Consider the following 15214-nt stretch of genomic DNA (forward strand, 5'->3'; position numbering starts at 1 on the left):
CGTGGGACTCCGAGTGCCCAAGATTTGCGCATGTGCGTGTCACCGGCGGGTTTTCTATTGACTTCGTTTCTGCTGCGTGGTGGACGTGTACACGCGGGTCATGACCGAATTCAAAATTTATCACTTGGCTTCTCAGCTTATTTCTAGTCTCGGGTATTATTTTGTGTGTTTCCAATCTCGTTTTAGCTTGTCGTTTGTGTCTTCAAATGCAAGTTTATTAGATTACTAGTTTATTAATTTATTTCTTGTTTTACTGTGACTGTCAGAATGTCTAACGTGTGATGTCTCTACCTGTTCATGTTGTGCATCTACTTTTATATTAAATTAGCTATAGTTATAGTTATCTTTCTTACTGTTGACAGTTGGTCTCAGTCTTATGTTTACTCATTAACTTGTTATCTCATTTACAGTACTGGTGAAACTGCAGGACCAGAGATGTATGTTGATCTCTTGACAAGAAATATGACACGATATGTCACAACACAAGTGATGATTTAGACTGGTTGCTGCTGCATTGTATGTTTTGGTAGAATTTTGGTGTGATTTTTAGGTGTCAACACACAATGCTAAGAGGAAAATAGCAGAGTTCACAACCAAACATAAAGAGTTTTTGGTCAAATATGATGAACTCAAGTCAAAACAGTGAGAATGAAGAACATGCTTAAAGCTTTAGGCAGACCATACTCACTATACCTGATTGCCTGTCTGACTTCTTACTTATATGTAGATTCACTATCTAATTTTGCTATCATACGTACATGTTATGTATTGAGAGATGCATCCCTCCAATACAATAGTCTAGTGTATTATGAGATGCATCCCTCCAATACAATAGTCTAGTGTATTGTGAGATGCATCCCTCCAATACAATAGTCTAATTTATTGATTATGTATTGTGCTTATGATATTTAATGTTATTAAATGTTAGGATTCGTGAGCTGGATGCTCTGGTCTACCTGATGTCTCGTATCATTGACCAACCTTCTGTCCTCTCCATGTTACAGTCAGTATGTCCTAGTAGTGTTCCTCAATCCAACACAGAAACAACATCACTTGGAGAGTTGCCACAGTCAGTGGCCGGGATGGTGTCATCTGGTGCTGTGATGAGTCAGAAGGAACTCGATGAGTTACGGGAACAACTAGCAACTCTCACCAGCAGTGTTGAGGAAGTTGAAAGCAAAAGGGGAGGTGACAGACAAAGAAGAAAGACTGAAATTGTTGGGAATGTGCCAGACGATCCTGACTGGAAAACAAGAGTGATGTTGTCGTCTGATTTTGTGGTGAAAAGTGAGGCTTCTTGCCCTGCAAGTGTGGGCATTGGATCTCTTCCTCTCGAATTGCAAGAGACTGCTATAGTGGAGGATATGCTGTTTTTGCTAATGGTTTGATAGACTGCTTCTTTACTACATTTGTTTGTCGTGGATACACTTTGATTTCCTGTTTATTTGTTTGTCATCGTTGCTTTGTTGGTTTCATGGTTTGTCATTGTATCTACCATGAACACACAGCCAAGCCCTAAAGAGAATGAAGTAGCAAACAATCAATGAGTCTGTTTGGTCTTTCTTATTTGTCGTTTGTTGTCTCATTTTGTGTGTCTCGTTATTGTTTGATTGTTGTTTTTAGGGAGTGGAAGGGAAGTATATAGTAGCGCGTCCACTCAAGCACAAATTTAGTCGAAGACACTTTGTAGTTGACTCATCTCTTGGTGAGGTTTACCAAACTTTTCAGTTAGCAGTGCATTGCAGCGTATGCACGTGCGCAGACGTGCACGCGCACACACACACACACACTCACACACACACACACACACACACACACACACACACATGAATTTTGACTGTCTGATATTATGTAATTATAATCTAATGTCATTGGTTGGATTCCAACATTTGGCTAGCTGGCTTAATGTCTTCTAGACGTTTCTCTTCATGGTGTTGTTCATCAACTTCTTCCTGTTTGCTCTTATTACTCATTGGTGGCTCGTTTCAATGATGCTATGAGTGGTTATCATAACGGGATAGTATGTCATGCTTTGACTGCTGCCATGAGGACGTTGATGAAGGAAGAACTGGTGCTAGTCGCTCAACTGGAGAAGGTCCACAGACTTGGAGAGTTGAGTCTACAACGGCTGTGGTCACATTTGCAGCCTGTCATTAGGACAATGGACGTTCTTGCCACGATTATTGATAGTATTGTGAAGGTGAGATGACAGACAGGCAGACAGGTAGGTAGTTTGACAGAATCTGAGATACTGGTCGATAAAGTTTGTTTAATAGGTAGATAGGTAGACAGACAGCAGGGAAATAAATCAAGAGACAGTTAGATATAAAGTGTAGGAGGACAAACAGACACACGTGCATATGGACAGACACTTAGACAAACTGAGTACAAACAAACAAACACACACACACACACACACACACACGAGATGGACAACCCAGTGCAGCATGGACAAACATGTTGATTCATGTGCTGAATTTAGAGTGACTGTAAAGGTGGACAACTGCTGTCTCTTCTCCATCACACGACAACAGGATTTGCAGGGTCAGCCGTATTACTATTAACCTTTTCCTTATACTCAGATTGCTGCATTCTAGTGATGTGAAAACACAAGAACTCTGTCTCTACCTTACTCAACAGGTCATAATCAAACTCTCTACTTTGTATATCTTATAACCTAGTGAAAACAATGAAAACTATGGATGACCTGTACACAGATTTGGCCAACTGTCTTAATTAATTAACAAAATTGGTAGTTTTGATAGGTAATTGAATAATCATATAATTAAATAGTTGATATGAAATGAGAGAGACGTGTTCAGTTGTGTTGTGTGTGAAGGCTTGTGTGCCTTATTTCGATATTCTGGAGCAATGGATTTACAAGGGCATTATTAGAGATGCATACAATGAGGTGCAAGGCTTTGGTAGTTCGTGAGAAGAGTTTGTGTGACTGCTGTTGTTTAGTTCTTTGTTGAAGAGCAAAAACAGCTGGGTGATCAAGGAACTGGAGAGCAGTATCATAATATGTACACAACAATGGCAGTTTTGCTGCTACCTTTAATTAATTGATGATCTTGTAGCATTACTGTCTGTCTGTGTTTGTTTGTCTATTTGTTTGTTTGTCTGTCTGTCTGTTTGTCCATCCGTCCGTCTGTCTGTGTATCTCTTGGTCTATCTGTATGTTTGTGTTTTTTTGTTTATCTGTCTGTCTGTGTATCTGCCTGTTTGTGTACCTGTCTGTCTGTGTATCTGTCTGTCTGTCTGTCTGTCTGTCTGTGTATCTGTCTGTCTGTGTATCTGTCTGTCTGTGTATCTGTCTGTCTGTCTGTGTATCTGTCTGTTTGTGTATCTGTATGTCTGTGTATCTGTCTGTCTGTCTGTCTGTGTATCTGTCTGTCTGTCTGTCTGTTTGTTTTTTATCTGATTGTTTGTTTGTTGGCTCATCTATCTGTTTGTTGCTCACTTTGTACTCCCACTGCATTGTACTCACAGCTTTATTTTGATCTGCTTTGTTTGTTTCTGTTTGTTGGTTGGTTTAATTGTTTGCATTTTTGGCAGCCTGTTGTTTGTCGATTATTTGTTCATTTTATCTTGTGTCTTTGTTTTTCACCCATATGCTTGCTTGTCTCTTCATATGTGGCAGTTTTCTCTATCTATTCTTGTCTGTCTGTCAGTCTGTTCGTACATTGTGTGCCCACGTTGCTGTGAATGTACAAATATGCGTATAACTGTTTTCTTTTTATATGTATCTTCAATAATTATGTTTTGTTACAGATATTGGGAAGAAAGATACAATGTATGCAGAGATAGAATACCTGTTTTTCTAGAGAAGGTGTGAGTTCTAACGTATTGAACTTACTTATCGAGACTCTGTGTGTGTCTGTGTGTGTGTCATTTATTTAGTCATATTTAATAGAAACCAGATCACTCTGGTTTTTCAAATCACTGCATTCTCTTTGATGCCTGTATCTGTAGGTTGCAGACAAAATATTACGAACTGGCAAGTATCTCAATGTCATTAGAGAGTGTGGTTAGCTCTCTGTTTTGACTCCTCGTGTACATAAAGGTTTTGATGAGTTGTGTATTTGTGCTTTTGTTACAGGAAGAGATGTCCGATGTCCACATGCCAAAGAGATTGTTTACACTTTACATGAAAGAGAGTTAGGATTCCCAGTCTCCTGTACTTCTTTATGTCATACCACCTGCTTGCTTGCTTGCCTGATGACTTCTGTTTGCTTACCAGTTTATCTTCTTTCCTCTTTATCACATTGTCTCTCGATTTCTTTAGTATTCTGTCTATCTGTAGATATGTTGATCAGATAGAGGAAGCCTATAGCTTTGCCAGCAACCAGCTTCTTGATTTGCTGATGAAAGAGAATGATTTACTTGGACGACTGCGGTTAGTGGCACAATATGTGACATGCTGACTCATTCAAACAGCAGCTGAGCTGTATATTAAATATGATATTTCTGTATTATGTGTGTAGTTCTATGAAGCATTACTTTCTGTTGGATCAAGGAGATTTCTTTGTCCATTTTTTGGACCTTGCAGACGATGAGTTGATGAAGAACATTTATGGTAACAAAATCTTCACTGTTGTGTAGGCTTGGCATCTCTAGTTCAATAAAAAAATCTCTGTTGAAGTTCATCTTTAGCAATGAGTCTAACTCAAATCAGTTGACTTTGGGTCTGCTGTCTGTGTTGATGTCTTAATGATGTAGTTGTACCACTGTTGTAGATGTTTCTTTGTATCTCTATATAATTCAGTGTGGGATGAATTATGTAGCTCGGATACTTTCATTTCTGTTAGATGTTAGTGAACATCGTGTTGAAGCTTTATTGGAACTTGCTCTTCGAGCGCGACTTGCCAACTTTGACCCATACATCGATGATGTGAGACTGGAGTTGGTGCCATCTGATTTTATGACTCAACTCACACGCATACTGACTGTGCTTGAAGGAGCTGACAGTACAAAAGGAAGTAGGTGTACACATAAGAGGCCTGGCGGTGTTTTTCTACTCATTACACCAATGTGTCTGTCTGTAGGCACTTGTATGATCTATGTTGGTGTGTGTGTGTGTGTCTGTCTGTCTGTCTGTTTATTGCTTAATCAGTTAATTAATTATCAATTTTCCTTTTCTCATATGAGACATGCAGCATTATTGCTTCTCTTTGCATTGTCAAATGGTCATTTTTGTTATTGTACTCTCCATCAGGCTTTCCTCTTCTTGATAAACCCAATGCAGTCATATCTGGTAATCTTTCTATTTGCTCTCGATTGTCTTCTTCACTAAGACACAATGGATCTCATTTCTTCAGGCATTGAAGCACTCTCTCTCAACTATGTAGTCACATGGCCAGTATCACTGATAATCAACAGAAAGGTTTCAGTTACACACATGCCTAATTTTCTTGTACAGATGAGCTCATAAGGCATCAGTTTGTGTGTGATTTGTCTAGGTTTTGATTAAATATCAACTTCTCTTTCGATTCTTGTTTTACACAAAACACATTGAAAGACAGTTGAACAGGTGATGCAGCAGGTGATTGTGATGGCGAAACTCTGGTGATTGTTTTCTGCAGCTTGTGGTTAAGTGACAAACCAACAATGAGAAGAAATGCTACACAAAGATCATGGTAAGTACTATTGTCAACGTGAAGTTTCACACACATTGTGTGAGTAATGCTGATCATTTAATCTAAGGCTGTAGTCCTTCAAATAACAACTTATGACGTACTGTACATTATCAGTCACGCTGTAGCATGCATTTTACTTATCAAAGTCAGCTGTATCCTGTAAACTTTAGTTCTCTGTTTGTCTGACTATGTACATATGGATGTATGAATGGATGGGTGGTTGTTGTATGTGTATTTGTACATCTGCATGGTCGTGGTTGCTGTCATTATTTGTCGTTTAGGAAACCTCAGGCTCTTGCAGTAAGACAGAGAATGTTGAACTTTGTGCAAAACTTCCAGTATTACACAATGTTTGAGGTAATCATATACATGTATGACTACATCACTTTAGAACAACTATTCGTACAACAATTAGTTATGTAATTGGTAGGTTGTCGAGCCTAACTGGCAAATTATGGAGGGAACTTTGAGAAAGGTGTCTACTGTAGATGACGTTCTTGATATTCACACTGACTTTTTGGACCGTTGTCTAAAAGATACAATGTTGACCAACACAGAGTTACTACGAGTAAGCTGTTGTAGTGTGTGTGTGTGTGGTGTGTCTGTCTGTCTGTCTGTCTGTCTGTCTGTCTGTCTGTCTGTCTCTACAGATGCACTTCACAACACCGATATGTTGTCTTGCTCAGATGATTCACCAGCTGCTGACAATGTGTATAATATTCAGCAACAGACTCAAGGTCAGTAGAATGTCTATTTATTCTTAGGGTCTATCTACTTCCATCATATAAATTTTATATAAAAAGTGAACATAAAGATGCGCCATGTAGTGTACGTACTACATGCTATGGACTGCTTGTTATGGACAGCATGCAGAAAGGCACCCAAAGGAGTCGATTTCTTCAACTCAATTCCATCCACTTGCCATTTTAATACAAAAATTCAATGAAGCTACAATTTGTGTTCTTACGATAAGTTGTTGTGTGCAGAGAGAAGATGCTAACAGAGGAATGGATGAAGTAAGGGATTAACAGTAGTACATATTATTCTGGCTCTCTGTCGTGTTTTGAAATTTCTGTTCTGCTCACTGATTATGTGCTCGCTTGGTTATTGCTCTAATTTTGATGACATTTGTCTCTAACTAGACGTTTAAGTAATACATTCCTATCCAGTTATAAACTTCCACATTCCTGATTGTTTGTTCTCAATTTGTTCTTCTCTCTCTATTGTCTTGTCTTGTCTTGTCTGTCTGTCTAACAGTAACTGTATATCTGGTGTAACAATTTGTTGTCATTCACTCACTATCCAGGGAGCATCCAAGGACATTGAGCAGATTCTGTCCAAGTTGGATCATGAATTTACACAACGAGTATCACACTTACTCAAAAGGTTGCAGCTGCTTTCAGCGCAAAGCAACGAACACCAGATGGCCACTATGGCAGCTCGACTTGACTACAACAGCTTCTACAATGCCAAAGTTGAGTTGCAGGTGAGCTGAAACTCTCCACGTGCCTATCCACCTGTTCACATCCACACGACCGTAGCTTCCTAAAATAGTTAGTAAGCAAGTGTAGGTAGGTACATTTGCAGTAACATTCAAAGTATTCTACATCATTCAGTAGAGTCAATGGCATCTAATGTGACTTTGTCTTCATTTCTTGAGTTTAATAATATTACATTGTCGTCAGCCCTCTCTCTGTGTCTTGACCGTGAAGTCCCAGAATCAATTGTCACAATTTTCATCTCTCTATGTAGCATTATCTATCTATTAAGTCTCACAGGCAGCTGTCTCTTCCTTGTTGCTGTTATTGCATCGCATCGGCTGCATACATATGATATGGCTATGAAATCGCTGCTGTGTGTGCTGCTTCTTGTTTATGGGACCTTGCTTAGTCCTCTCATTGCTTGGCATGTGACAACTCGAGGTGCTTTGTTTCTTACAAACCCAGCTCTGTGTCAAGTGTTTGGATTCAGTCGGATGTTGTTCGATCTATTCTGCCTCTTCACTTTTCTAATTCTGATCATGGAGAGTCTGTCAGGAGTTATTCAACCTCTCAAGCATAAAGTCACTTTCATGAAGCTTCTGCCACAAGTTTTCCTTTCGTGGCTCTTTGCTGTGTCGATATCTCTGGTATCCCTGAAGGCAGGCAATGGTCAAGATTATCTACAGTACTGTAGACACACTGGACTCTGTGGGCTTGATTTGAGTGACACAAATGGGCTGGTGATTGTGTTCTTCACTGTAAGCTGTGGGTGTTCTACTCTGTTCGTCATCAGCTGTGCTGTAATACTATACTTTGTCCGGGCAATTTCCTTCCATCTGAAACACAAAAACGACTTGGTAGATGTCTTTTTCAATCAGGGACAAAGAGGAAATCTTCAAAGTGACATATGTACATTAGCCGCACTTCGTCACAAACTGGAGTACTCTGTGGTGATGCTGTGTCAGCAAGCAATTTCAACTGTCATTTCTGTTGCTGTCTATTATAGCTGTCTCTGGCCTATTTACATCGCGTCTCTTGTAATGCCAAGTCGCTTGCACTCAAACCTGAGTGGCAACACCACCTGCAACGTTTGTAGCATGACAGCTAGTGGAGACAGTGGAGACCTTAGTACAGACAATGTCATGTCTTCAATAATCTCGTCACAGCCAAATGAATCAGTGATCTGTAATCAGATAACACACTATGGAGTCTCTCCTTCTTCCCAACCTCTCTCTTTTTTCTTTATGCTTCTTCTCATTCTTCCAGCTGCCATCATTCCATATATTTTAGCACTGACAAACCCAAATGTAATTGAGTTTTACAATTCCAAGTGGCAGAGATGCAGATTACGCAAGTCACACAGAAGAGTGCAGCCACAGCTCAGTGACTTAAACTAGGACACTCAAGTGACTCGTGTATATAGTTTCAAATTAACTCACTACAATGTAATATATAAACTAAGCAACCTATTCACATATTGTATTTTGAAATTTTTAGCCACTGGTAACTGTTATTCAGCAGTCGTTTGGTCCCGTGACTGGCACAAGTCCTCTCACTCATACTCTCCAGACTCCAACTGTCTATACATCCTATCGCAATCCACAATCAAAGGAACAGGAAGAAGCAGCGAAGCAAACAGGGAGTGGAGTGTCAGCATTCGAGGCTGTCCAACCATTAAATCGAACAGCAGTTACACAAGCATCCCAATTAGAAGATAAACAAACTGACATGCAAAGAAGTAAGAAAACTGTGACATCTCAGTCAGAACGATCAGTTCAACGAAAGTTACCCACTCAACCACGAGACAGAACACAACGCATTCAACCAAAGTAACTGCAACTTGGTTGTAGAGTACATTATTATGTGATTAGCATTTGTAACACAAGCTGTATGTGTACTACTAGTAGTATTAGAATATTTGAGATAGTGGGAATGTGACGATGTTTTAGCATGATTTTCACCCAAAATATAACAGGATTGAGTTGTCTTTATCAATTATCAATAACCATTTATATTTATATCGTTTGGTCTAGTGTCCGCCTATGTTCTATCACAAACACTCAAAACCTTCCACTGACATGTAGCCACTGATTAATTAATATATATTTGACATTAACATAAGACAAAACGTTCAAATATTACAATTTGTAGTGACTGCTTTCGTATACAGTTCCCACAGTGTTTCCTTTAGTTTCTTCACATTGTTGCCAAACAAAGCAGACACAGGACACACAGCTAATTTTGTCTTTTCTCTCAGTCTTGCAACATTATGCTCAGCACCATTAATATCTACTTTATTGGCAACAATAGCAGATGGCCGTGTTGATAGTCCTCTAAGATATTGCTCAAGTTCATGAGAAAGATCATCCAATTGTTGCCATGCATGACTCTGTGAGACATCAATAACATAAAGCAATGCATGACACCTTTCAATGTGTTTGAGAAAAGAATGTCCAAGACCAACATTCTCATGAGCTCCTCTCACTAAGCCTGGGATATCAGCAACTGCACAAATAAAGTACCAGCTACACCACAAATAATCAGTGATTTTCCTACAATACATTTGATGCGTCCCAGGACGCATTTGAGGAGGTTGGGACGCAGATTTCAGACAAAGGGACGCATCCTATTAAGCGCATTCTTGTCTACTAAAACCATTACACTGGCAGGTTTAGACTATTTCCCATAAGGTTGAACGTCAAAATCTGCATTATTTCTGCTGCCTTTTGGACCCTGATGATCTTGGTATAGCAGGGCCTGGCGTTTTTGTCTAGGAGGCTAACTAAGCTCTTCCTACAAAAAGAAAACAGGATTCAGATACAAGGGGTGGAGCTATGATCATTATCCAATTATCTTGTGAGATGGACAGAGAGCAACTGGAACCATTTAGGTTAAATGATGTAACATGTACAAGCTCTAATGAGCACACCTGGTGTGACGTCTATCTCATAACTACAACTCATGATCACTTCCTTATGGGGTAGATTGTAGGTTACTAGCAGGCGTGTTCTGTTTACGTACTGCTGAACTGACTTTGCGTCTAGCGCTTGCTCGAGTAACTGTTGACAGATGGGGTGTACACTGGTGTAGGGTGTTAATTTGGTGAGTCCGGGCAACGAGGAAACTAGGTAGCACCACGTAAACGTGCAGACTGCTCTATTCTCTGAGCTAGATGCGCTGCTGGCCCTTCAACTTCAAATTTTCAAACGCATAATTTCCGTATTCCTGTGTGAGCTAGATAGAAGACATACAGTAATGGGCACACAAAACAGGTGGTGTGCGTGTAACCGCAACGCAAATCCCGGATGCCTACAGCGGGAACTCAACTGTAGTTTTGTCGAAACTCAGTGTTTTTTGAGCTGAAAGACGTTTGCCTTGATTTCGGGTAGGTTTTCAACCTATTTGTGTTTGTTAGTGAGTTACCTAATTTGCACACGTGTATGTTGCGTCTAGTTTACAGGTTTCCTACCTAAATAGGATTTTCCTGTGACATGCTGTTAGACGCTGAATGTGTTAAACTGCTTGAGCAGTTAGCTCTGGATCCCACAAAAGCTGCAGAAATTTCCGCCTGTCTTACTCCCCTTACTAACTACGGCAAACCTGCTGGAAAAGAGTTGCTTGGCGATCAGGATGTTGATGACGTAGCACAGTCAATTTACCCGGATGATGCTGAACCAGGGATGATACCAGTTAGAATAGCCGGCGATGGAAACTGTTTGTACCGTGCAGTGTCCCTTGTAATGTATGGTACTGAGAAACGTCACTTAGAACTGAGATTGAGATGTGCACTCGAGCTTTCTCAAAACGCAGAGTATTACGCATTGCAGTTGCATTCTCTAGCACAAGAAGCTAAAAAATCAGGAAAAACAAAGTTTTCTGTCAACAGCTTACTTAGTGCTACTCTGTCAGATGGACCTGCTCTTGAATTGTTCTATAACCAAGCTAAGAGCGGAAATTTGATGAAATCTTACCAGATGGCCATGCTGGCTGAATCCAGACACAATGCTCGACCTGGTAGCTATGCGTCTCTGCAACATATCATTGCATTGGCATCAGTAGTTGGTGTAAAGATTAGGTCAATCTATCCAAAGTATAATGTTGAATTTCGTTCTTTCATGAATACCACTGCTTTTCCAAATCCTTTTCGACAGAATCTCCATCATCTATGTTGACCATTATGTGGTCATCTTGCCAGAAACACCACTGTTCACAACTTTGGAACCCCAATCATTTTGTTGCTGTCATTCCTGTGTTTCCTGTTGCTATGCAATCAAGTGACCACAATTATCTCTCTGAATCCAGAAAAAGACAGCATGGATGTAAAGCTAGGCACAGTGCGACTTTGTTTGATTTCTGGAATCCAGCAAATAAACATGCAAAGAAGATTGAAAGAGTTTCCTCATCAATGCAGTCAGAACCACCAATGAAATCAGAAGTCAATAAATTGTCTCAACAACCAACAACCCCCTTATTATCTCAGGCAACTGATTTTCCACCTGAAGATACATCTCAGTTGCTTTTCCAAGGTTCAATACTTCCACCAGTCAAATCCAGAGAGTCTTTTGCCCTCTATCAATCTTGTATGCCTCAGCCTTCTCAGGCCTCCTCTTTTTCTTTGCAAAAATTTGATTCACCGAAAAGTGATCAAATGTTTTTAAACCTAAGTTGTTGCAATGAAAAAAGCCACTGTTACCAGAAATTGAGGAACTTCTCTTCATCGTGGTTGTCAGACTCGTCATTTTCTTCATGGCTTACATTTGATGGGTCAAAAATGAGATGTAAAGTTTATCTAACAAGTAAGAAAAAGAACAACTTTACTGCTGGTTGCTCAGATATGCAAAGAACTGCTTTGTCTCGTCACATGAACTGTCCAGACCACATGAGTGCACTGTTAGACTTGGAACAGAGAAAAGCCATGGTGATAGCTACTCAGAACTCGTTTTCAGAGGAGGAGAAGGCAGTTGTAGGAGCACTTCGTACAGTCTATTGGCTTGCTAAAGAAGAATTGGCATCTAGTAAATTTTCCTCACTTTCTTCTTTGCTGAGTTTCCAAGGAGTTGATTATGTTGAACGTCTGAACAAAGAAGATCCAACACGGAAAGGTTACCAGCTAACATATCAGAGCAGCAATTCAGTGGCTGACTTTCAAGCTGCTCTTAACTCTGTTGTAGAAGAGAATGTATTATCCATCCTACAAAAGTCCCCACTAATTGGCTTAATGACAGATGAATCAACAGACATCAATGTCAGCCGGAAGCTTATGGTATATGTAAAGGCTGTTCATCCTGAGACAAGGAAGGCTTGCGAGTTTTATATAGCTGATGTTGAGTTGGCTGGAGAGGCAAATAGTGAGAACATCACAAAAGCCCTTTCTAGATTGCTAAAAAAGAAGAACATTGATCGCAGGCTTGTCGTAGGATTGGCAACTGATGGTGCTCCTGTAATGACAGGGACCAAGTCTGGAGTTGGTGTGTGCCTACGCAGAAAGTGCTCACCATACTTGATTCAGGTGCACTGTGTAGCACATCGTTTGGCCCTTGCAAGTGGGCAAGCAGCAGATGCTGTACCACTATTTAAATTATACCAAGCAACAATCAACAGTGTGTACAACTAGTTTGCACATTCATCTACCAGAACGTCTCATTTACGATGCCTTCAGACTGTAGTAGATGATCATCGTGTTACCCTTCATGCCACATTCAGCACTCGGTGGTTGTCGTTTCGTGGTGCTGTTGATGCTGTTCGTAAATCATTTTGTTCCTTAATGCTTTGCCTAGAACATGAAGCAGAGAAGGGCTGTGCCTCTGCTAGAGGCCTTCTCAGGGCTGTGAACAAAGCTTCCTTTCTGCTTGCTACGTATGGTCTTAGTGATGTACTCCCATTACTCAATAAATTGAGCCCCGTCTTGCAACGCAAAGCACTAAATTACGCTGATGTAGGCCCTATTGTAAAGGCAACAGTTGATGCCTTATTGAGTTTGAAACATTGCCAAGGCCCAAATCTTGCTAGCCTGATAGCTAAGCGGAAAGATGATAATATTACTCTCTCTTCGCCAAGCGGTGTCAGAGTCCCTGTCAATGTCTCTGAGGATACTTTATAAAGTTTTCTGAAGTCTTTTTGGCAGTTTTTGCAGGAATTGTTGGAAAACGTTCATGCTAGATTTCCATCTGTTGCTATATTAGATGCTCTCTCTGTGTTTGATCCTCGAAATCTTCCTCCTATTGAAGACCTAGTAGGTTATGGAGATCAACAGATTCGAATGTTGATCAATCATTTTGGAGAACAAGCTCTTGAAAAGCCGGGCTTTGTCAATGAAGATGCAATGACTGAATGGTTGATTTGCAGGCTCCTTATGAGCAACAAGTTTCAAAATCAGACAATGGTTGAATTTGGATCTGCTATCTTATTTGAACACAGAGATGTCTTCCCACACCTATCACTCCTTCTGGCTGCAGGAGTTGTCATACCAGTAACAAATGCTGGCTGTGAAAGAGGATTCTCTTGTCAGAATCGTATTATGACAAAACTACGGAACTGTTTGTCTGAAGAGAAAATTAACTGCTTGATGTGCATTTCACTAGAAGGACAACCTATGTATCAGTTTAATTTTGAGCGAGCGTTTTGCAAATGGAAAGAGCACAAAGCTAGAAGGTTACTTGGACAGCACCCTGAGCGCAAAGTGTTATAGGCAGTCACTGCTAGCCACATAACATGATAAACATAATTACAGACTGTTATTAAAAGTTTGTTTGCACAAGTTTGGTTAATTAATGAACTAGTAAAACATGTTCACATGTTTGTTTGATATAGACTATAGTAGAAAGTATTTGCCTTTAATACTTGGACAGCATCTAGGCGAAATTTGTATGACTATATTATAACATGATGAGCATAGTCACAAAGTGTTATTATTAGTATAGACCTTTGTTTGAATTTTGGTTTAATAATAAAACCTGTCTACAAGTTTGGTTGACATACATACATTACAATTACATTCACCAAAAACGTTTACTACTGTACCACATCACAAACTTAGGCCATGCCTCTTTGGGGCGGGGCCAAATATGCGCAAGATGGGGACGCATGCTTGAAAGGGGTTAGGAAAATCACTGAATAATGTATGACTATTACTAAAACTAAGGTCTAGCAACTAATTACTAACCTATCGTCATGTAACTAATCCATTATTGAGTCATACAAATAATATCTCATATGCTCATTACCTGCTATTTGAGTTTGGTTGTGATCATTGTACTCCACAATGCCAACATACGGATTGAGCGTCGTGAATGGATATGCTGCTACTCTTGGTCGAGCATTTGATATCAACCTCAACAATGTGGACTTCCCAGCATTTGGAAATCCAACCAATCCAATATCAGCTATCGTCTTTAATTCTAACTCAATCCATCTCTCTTCACCTTTCTTACCTTCAGTATATTGCCTTGGAGCTCTATTTGTGCTGCTAACATAACTGAGATTGCCACGGCCACCACTTCCGCCTCGACCACAGCAAAGCAGCATTCCATTCTTTACTAAATCACCTAATATTTCATCGCCTTCTACATTTCTTACTAGAGTCCCGACAGGTACAGTAAGTGTAACATCCCTTCCGTTCCTACCATGTCGGTTATCGCCTTTCCCATGATGCCCTCTCTCCGCTTGGTATTGAGGTCTCGTCACGTGACCAAAATCTCGCATTGCTAATGAAGCTTTCAAATATACAGATCCGCCGTTTCCGCCGTTTCCTCCATTTGGACCTCCGCGTGGAACATGCGCTGCGCGATGAAAACTCACACAGCCATCACCGCCATTGCCTCCCGCCAAGCGCAATCGTTTCCAGTCAACAAAACGTTTCTGGCGAATTGTCTAGATTAGACAGAAACAGTGTACACTATGTAAATTGAGACAGTACGCCTGAAATAACATTAGCAATACCTTAGGCGCAGATTGAGCCAACCAGCGGACGAACAAACGCAGTCGAGCAGAAGATTGTGGAAACATCCGGGACTTTTGGATGACAAGTTTGACTTAATTAAATGGGCTAACAACAGGCGTACAGTACTGTACTTTTCTAGCCTCGACACTAGGCCT

General features: G+C 40.3%; 4 protein-coding genes across 4 annotated transcripts; 3 read left to right on the forward strand and 1 right to left on the reverse strand.

The window, feature by feature from the left end:
- Nucleotides 1-40: 40 nt before the first annotated feature.
- LOC134179163 (gamma-tubulin complex component 2-like) lies at nucleotides 41-9125 on the forward strand. Its single transcript, XM_062646055.1, has 26 exons — nucleotides 41-153; nucleotides 411-486; nucleotides 551-642; nucleotides 929-1382; nucleotides 1624-1705; nucleotides 1917-2200; nucleotides 2483-2544; nucleotides 2598-2640; nucleotides 2840-2911; nucleotides 2965-3026; nucleotides 3775-3832; nucleotides 3976-4030; nucleotides 4103-4160; nucleotides 4307-4399; nucleotides 4488-4579; nucleotides 4812-4982; nucleotides 5219-5257; nucleotides 5322-5386; nucleotides 5463-5533; nucleotides 5586-5639; nucleotides 5921-5996; nucleotides 6070-6207; nucleotides 6326-6376; nucleotides 6626-6655; nucleotides 6946-7125; nucleotides 8618-9125. The coding sequence occupies exons 1-26, from the start codon at nucleotides 101-103 to the stop codon at nucleotides 8951-8953; spliced, it is 2847 nt and encodes a 948-aa protein (XP_062502039.1). The 5' UTR covers nucleotides 41-100; the 3' UTR covers nucleotides 8954-9125.
- On the forward strand, nucleotides 7183-8594 carry LOC134179165 (uncharacterized). The gene has a single exon (XM_062646057.1). It carries the CDS (start codon nucleotides 7264-7266, stop codon nucleotides 8515-8517), a length of 1254 nt encoding a protein of 417 aa, XP_062502041.1. The 5' UTR covers nucleotides 7183-7263; the 3' UTR covers nucleotides 8518-8594.
- Nucleotides 9126-9136: 11 nt separating the features above from the next.
- LOC134179166 (GTPase Obg-like) lies at nucleotides 9137-15173 on the reverse strand. Its single transcript, XM_062646058.1, has 3 exons — nucleotides 15059-15173; nucleotides 14344-14989; nucleotides 9137-9625 (listed from the first exon to the last, which is right to left on the reverse strand). The coding sequence occupies exons 1-3, from the start codon at nucleotides 15122-15124 to the stop codon at nucleotides 9252-9254; spliced, it is 1086 nt and encodes a 361-aa protein (XP_062502042.1). The 5' UTR covers nucleotides 15125-15173; the 3' UTR covers nucleotides 9137-9251.
- On the forward strand, nucleotides 9792-13090 carry LOC134179164 (uncharacterized). The gene has a single exon (XM_062646056.1). The coding sequence runs from the start codon at nucleotides 11286-11288 to the stop codon at nucleotides 12732-12734; it is 1449 nt and encodes a 482-aa protein (XP_062502040.1). The 5' UTR covers nucleotides 9792-11285; the 3' UTR covers nucleotides 12735-13090.
- Nucleotides 15174-15214: the final 41 nt, after the last annotated feature.

Source organism: Corticium candelabrum, chromosome 4 (genome assembly GCF_963422355.1).
Source record: "Corticium candelabrum chromosome 4, ooCorCand1.1, whole genome shotgun sequence".
Classification (NCBI taxonomy): Eukaryota; Metazoa; Porifera; class Homoscleromorpha; order Homosclerophorida; family Plakinidae; genus Corticium; species Corticium candelabrum.

Bases quoted from the DNA above. Each gene is read 5' to 3' on its own strand.
- LOC134179165 (XM_062646057.1), top strand. From the start codon at position 7,264: ATGGCATCTAATGTGACTTTGTCTTCATTTCTTGAGTTTAATAATATT.
- LOC134179166 (XM_062646058.1), bottom strand. From the start codon at position 15,124: ATGTTTCCACAATCTTCTGCTCGACTGCGTTTGTTCGTCCGCTGGTTG. The intron at 14,990-15,058 runs GTATTGCTAATG...TGTCTAATCTAG, and splicing joins TGGCTCAATCTGCGCCTAAG to ACAATTCGCCAGAAACGTTT. The intron at 9,626-14,343 runs GTAATGAGCATA...TTATTTGTGCAG, and splicing joins CAACCAAACTCAAATAGCAG to TTGCTGATATCCCAGGCTTA.
- LOC134179163 (XM_062646055.1), top strand. From the start codon at position 101: ATGACCGAATTCAAAATTTATCACTTGGCTTCTCAGCTTATTTCTAGT. The intron at 643-928 runs GTGAGAATGAAG...ATTAAATGTTAG, and splicing joins GATGAACTCAAGTCAAAACA to GATTCGTGAGCTGGATGCTC. The intron at 3,027-3,774 runs GTACACAACAAT...GTTTTGTTACAG, and splicing joins GGAGAGCAGTATCATAATAT to ATATTGGGAAGAAAGATACA.
- LOC134179164 (XM_062646056.1), top strand. From the start codon at position 11,286: ATGTTGACCATTATGTGGTCATCTTGCCAGAAACACCACTGTTCACAA.